Genomic DNA, 4,012 nt, shown 5'->3' on the forward strand with positions numbered 1-4,012 from the left:
GCTCAGAGGAGCATCTGGTTGGTGAATCCTCTTTTTAGCCCAGTTGGGCCAGCCCAGTGCTAGCACTGAGTGTGTCTCCACACTGAGTGTGACCTTAGTGACTTCTAATGCTTATGTTGCCCTGAAATGTGGAATACCAAAAACTAGGAAGGAATAATGTGGGAAATAATAAAAGCATATTTCATTTCATACCTGGATTTTGTCACTTCCATTAGACTTTCTGGCATCTTCCAGTATTTAGTTTCTCATGTTTGGGCTTAATCTATTTTAGGTTTCCCCAAGGGACTCCAAAAGCTGTTGGAAGATGAAACAATTCAAAAGGTTGGCGTAGGAATTGAGGGAGATCAATGGAAGCTGCTGAGTGACTTTGAAATCCAACTGAAGAGCTTTGTGGAGCTGGCTGACATTGCTAATGAGAAGGTAACACTTCCAACCTTTTCTGTTGTGGGAGGGACTTTTGTTATTGTGCTGCACAGCAGGAGGATTCCTTGTCTTACAGGAGTTCAGTCCTGATGGCAAATGTGCTCTGTGGAATAAAGCAGAGATGTAGTTAAAAACGGTTTAAAAAACACCTCTCTAAGCCTTCAAAACCAAGTACTGTCCTTGAGTTAATGAATATTTGTCCCCTTTCAGGTGTGTTCACCTTCAGTCTGTAAAGGTTTGGCTTTTTGATGCAGCTGCAGGTGTGTTTTCTTTAGCTCTTAGTCATGGACACAGCCAGATGGTGCCAAGTTGGCATTCTCTGGCAGTGGTGTCACTGTCCCAGCAGTGACTGCCCCTTATAGGTAGGATACAAGCAAGCAGCACTCCTTAAAGTCTTCCATGTGGAGGTGTTTGCCACATGTTCTGGAGCTGTAGAGATATCTCATTTCCATGATTCTGAGTTGGTGTCACCTCAGTTCTTGTGTGGGTGCAGTTTCCAGCACCTGATGACCTGTTGTTTATAAGTTGTGCTGCATTTGGCACGCCCTGAGTTCATCTGATGTGAGGAGACCTGTGCTGCCTTCTTAGGGAAGAGAGCAAAGGATTCATTGCCTTCCAAATCATCCTGACTTTTATTTCCAGCATGTTCCTTAGCACTTTTCTCTCTGTATGCACAAGGCTCTTATTTCCATGTGCTTCTCATGCCTTCCGTGATGTCCCATCAGCGTTTGGAGCAGTGCTTTGCCTTGGAGCCACCTTAAAATTTTAGTTCCTTGTGGATTGGAAGTTGTACAAGCAATAAAAGGAGCTGTTACTGCTCAAGTTTGGAGTTGCCTCAGTCACCCCCTTTTTTTTTTCTATCCCATCATTCCACTTGGGATAGTTTGTTAGGAAGATGTGCAATGTGATCTCTGCTGGCAGCCTAAAAGTCTTCTCCTAAAGAGAAAACAAACCAAAAATAAACTTGAAAGTGGAGTTTGACAGAACAAAGAGCAAGGATATATATAATGGCACAATTTAAGGGGATGAACTGGTAGTGCTGCACATAGACTCCGTAGCTGTGTATGTTTTCCAAGCTGGAATAGCAGCAGGCTGTGCCTGTGAGTCCCGGATCCTTGGGCTCTGAGGGAAGGTTCCCAAACTGGCCATTAGGACAATAGTAAGTGTGATTCCAACAGCAATTGTAAGCAGCAGCATGGTGTGGTGACTTCTGGAGACCTGGGATGAGCTGCTTCCCAGCGTGTGGAATAGTGGTTAGCCTGGGCTATAGCTGTGCTCTTGGGCTTAAAAAAGGATGTCAAACATTCACAAGCAGACTTGAATATTCCTTTATTTTTGCTAAATCTTTCCCTGGTGTTTGAGACTGAGTTCTTCTAATTAGAAAGTCAAATAATAGGAAAATCCTGGAGGAGAGAGGAGGTGCTGTTGTAGTCTGTGACTTTTATCTTATCAACCCAGAGACTGCTTTGTACAGATGTTTCCTGAGATATAACTGAGAGCAGCCTGGAAAAACTAAGTATGTTTTGACTAACCTCCTTGCTTCTAACCAGCGACTAAGTGCACTTTGCTCTTTCTGGGGGTACATTATGCCAGGTCCAGTTCTTTTCCTTTTTGAAACAGACTCTCTGGTTTTGGTTGTTCTTTTCCTCCTCCAGCTGAAGTGTAAGGAGATGTGGAGCCTGAATGGTCTGGTCAAACACCTTTTTGGCAAGCAGCTGCTGAAGGACAAGTCTGTGCGCTGTAGCAACTGGGAAGACTTTCCACTCAGTGAGGAGCAGAAGCTCTATGCAGCCACAGATGCCTATGTAAGTACCACAGGGGATCACCATTTCCCCTCTGGCAAGAATTCCTTCTCTAATGTGCTGGTAGCTGCTGATTTTTAGTGTCTTTCTGCTACAGCACCTGACATAGGGAGGCTCTGAGATCCACTGGGGTGCTTCAAGGTGGGAATGGCACCAAGTAGGCTGTCCAATTCCTTATCTGGCTGAAGTTTTTAAACCTCAGAGCTTCACAGGGTGTTCTCAGTTGAGGATGGTACTGTTCAATAACATGTCTTGTTGCTGAGATCACTTACAGGTGAGCATTCCACATGGAAGATTGAATGTAGGTGGACGAAACCCCATTCCATAGCGGCCTTGAGCCTCAGCTCGTTTTGTTTCATGGTGTTTGCCTTTTTATGGCAGACTGTTCAGGAAGCAGAGCTCCACCAAGTCCTGCTGGGCTTAGAACATGCTGGGTAACATGGCACCAAGTATGCCTGAGGAGTGTCTGTCCACTTGGAATCACTTCAAGGTGTCACCTCAGAGAAGTGAGTGTTCGTGGAGCAGTCAGGGGGATTTGTTGTGTGGAGGAAGGCTAAATTCTTGCAGTGTGATTATCCCATGCAGATACAGCTTGCCTGGTCTGTATGTCAGGACAGTAATTACTTGCAGAAGTGCAGAGTGGGTAGATATTGGTGTATTCACTGTAGCTTGTTGCCACTTTTGCATCTGCATATTTTGTAGGTTAGTGATATGTTCAACTCTGGAGGGTTTAGCACCTGTGAACACCCAAATCAGTAAGGAGAAGACCTTTGTTTTGGGTGGCTGGTGCAGCTGTGTAACCATTTTATTCCAGGCAATGCATCTTTCCCACTATGCTCCATTCACCTGACCTGTATTTTGGAGCCTCCCAGGAAGACACGAGGGAATAACTTGTTTCTTTCTCTGTCTTCTCTAAGATGCTTTGGTTAACATGTGTAGCCTAATTAGCACAGTCCTGGCTTTAGGCTGTGTTTTTCTGTTAGAACTTAATATTCATATCAAGGGAAATATTAAACACACAGAATCCTTCTGAGCAGGTTCTTAGCTGTTCTCCTGGAGCAGGGCAGGAAGCCTGAATGAGGTCAGCAGATGGTGAGACTTGGAGCTTTCTGTGTGCAGCAAACTTGCTAGGATAACCAAGCTGGGATCTGTGGGAGAGTATCCACTGCAAAGGGAACCCGAAGTCAGGATTTGGGACATTTGTGCAGCATGCTGGAGCATGTAACCTGGTCCTGATGTACAATGGAGTTGTGCAATGTGTGCCAGCAGTTGGGAATTTGCTGTTCGCCGTTCATTCATGCCGTAGTTTGCCTGATTAAATCCTGATTATTTTTTTTTTGACTTTTTTTTTTGTTTTTTTTTTGTTTTACACTCGGAGTTTTGAGTACTAATGATTCCATTTTTCTTCCACTCGGAGTATTGAGTACTAATGATTCCATTTTTCTTCCAGGCTGGCTACATCATCTATAAAAAATTGAAAAACATGAATAACAGTGACCAGAAATTATTTTGTGTGAGGAAAGGTAAGTGGTACATCCAAGCCTGAGGAATTCATTCAATGTACAATTGCATATTCCATTTCCCACCAGTTTTTTTTTTAACAGCGTCATGGACTGTTTGACTTGTTGATGTTTAGAGATCACTCCCAGAGGGAGCAGACCATAAAAAGTTGGATGCCCAAGGTTGCCATACTGAGGAACTGTTTTCCATAGTGATAGGAATGCAGTCTTAGGATGTTGTTTGTTAGTGTTTGTCTCTGCTGTACACAGAGATGGGAAGAATTCCTG

General features: G+C 44.0%; 1 protein-coding gene across 1 annotated transcript in view; it reads left to right on the top strand.

The window, feature by feature from the left end:
* The window catches only part of WRN (Werner syndrome, RecQ helicase-like), a 29,122-nt gene that overhangs the window by 3,626 nt on the left and 21,484 nt on the right, over positions 1-4,012 (top strand). Inside the window, exons 4-6 of the mRNA XM_009078894.1 lie at positions 272-420; positions 2,079-2,228; positions 3,676-3,748. Coding sequence (XP_009077142.1) covers positions 272-420; positions 2,079-2,228; positions 3,676-3,748 — 372 coding nt within the window. The remainder of the gene's footprint in view (positions 1-271; positions 421-2,078; positions 2,229-3,675; positions 3,749-4,012) is intronic.

The sequence above is a fragment of the Acanthisitta chloris genome, unplaced genomic scaffold, assembly GCF_000695815.1.
Source record: "Acanthisitta chloris isolate BGI_N310 unplaced genomic scaffold, ASM69581v1 scaffold16557, whole genome shotgun sequence".
NCBI classification, from domain to species: domain Eukaryota; kingdom Metazoa; phylum Chordata; class Aves; order Passeriformes; family Acanthisittidae; genus Acanthisitta; species Acanthisitta chloris.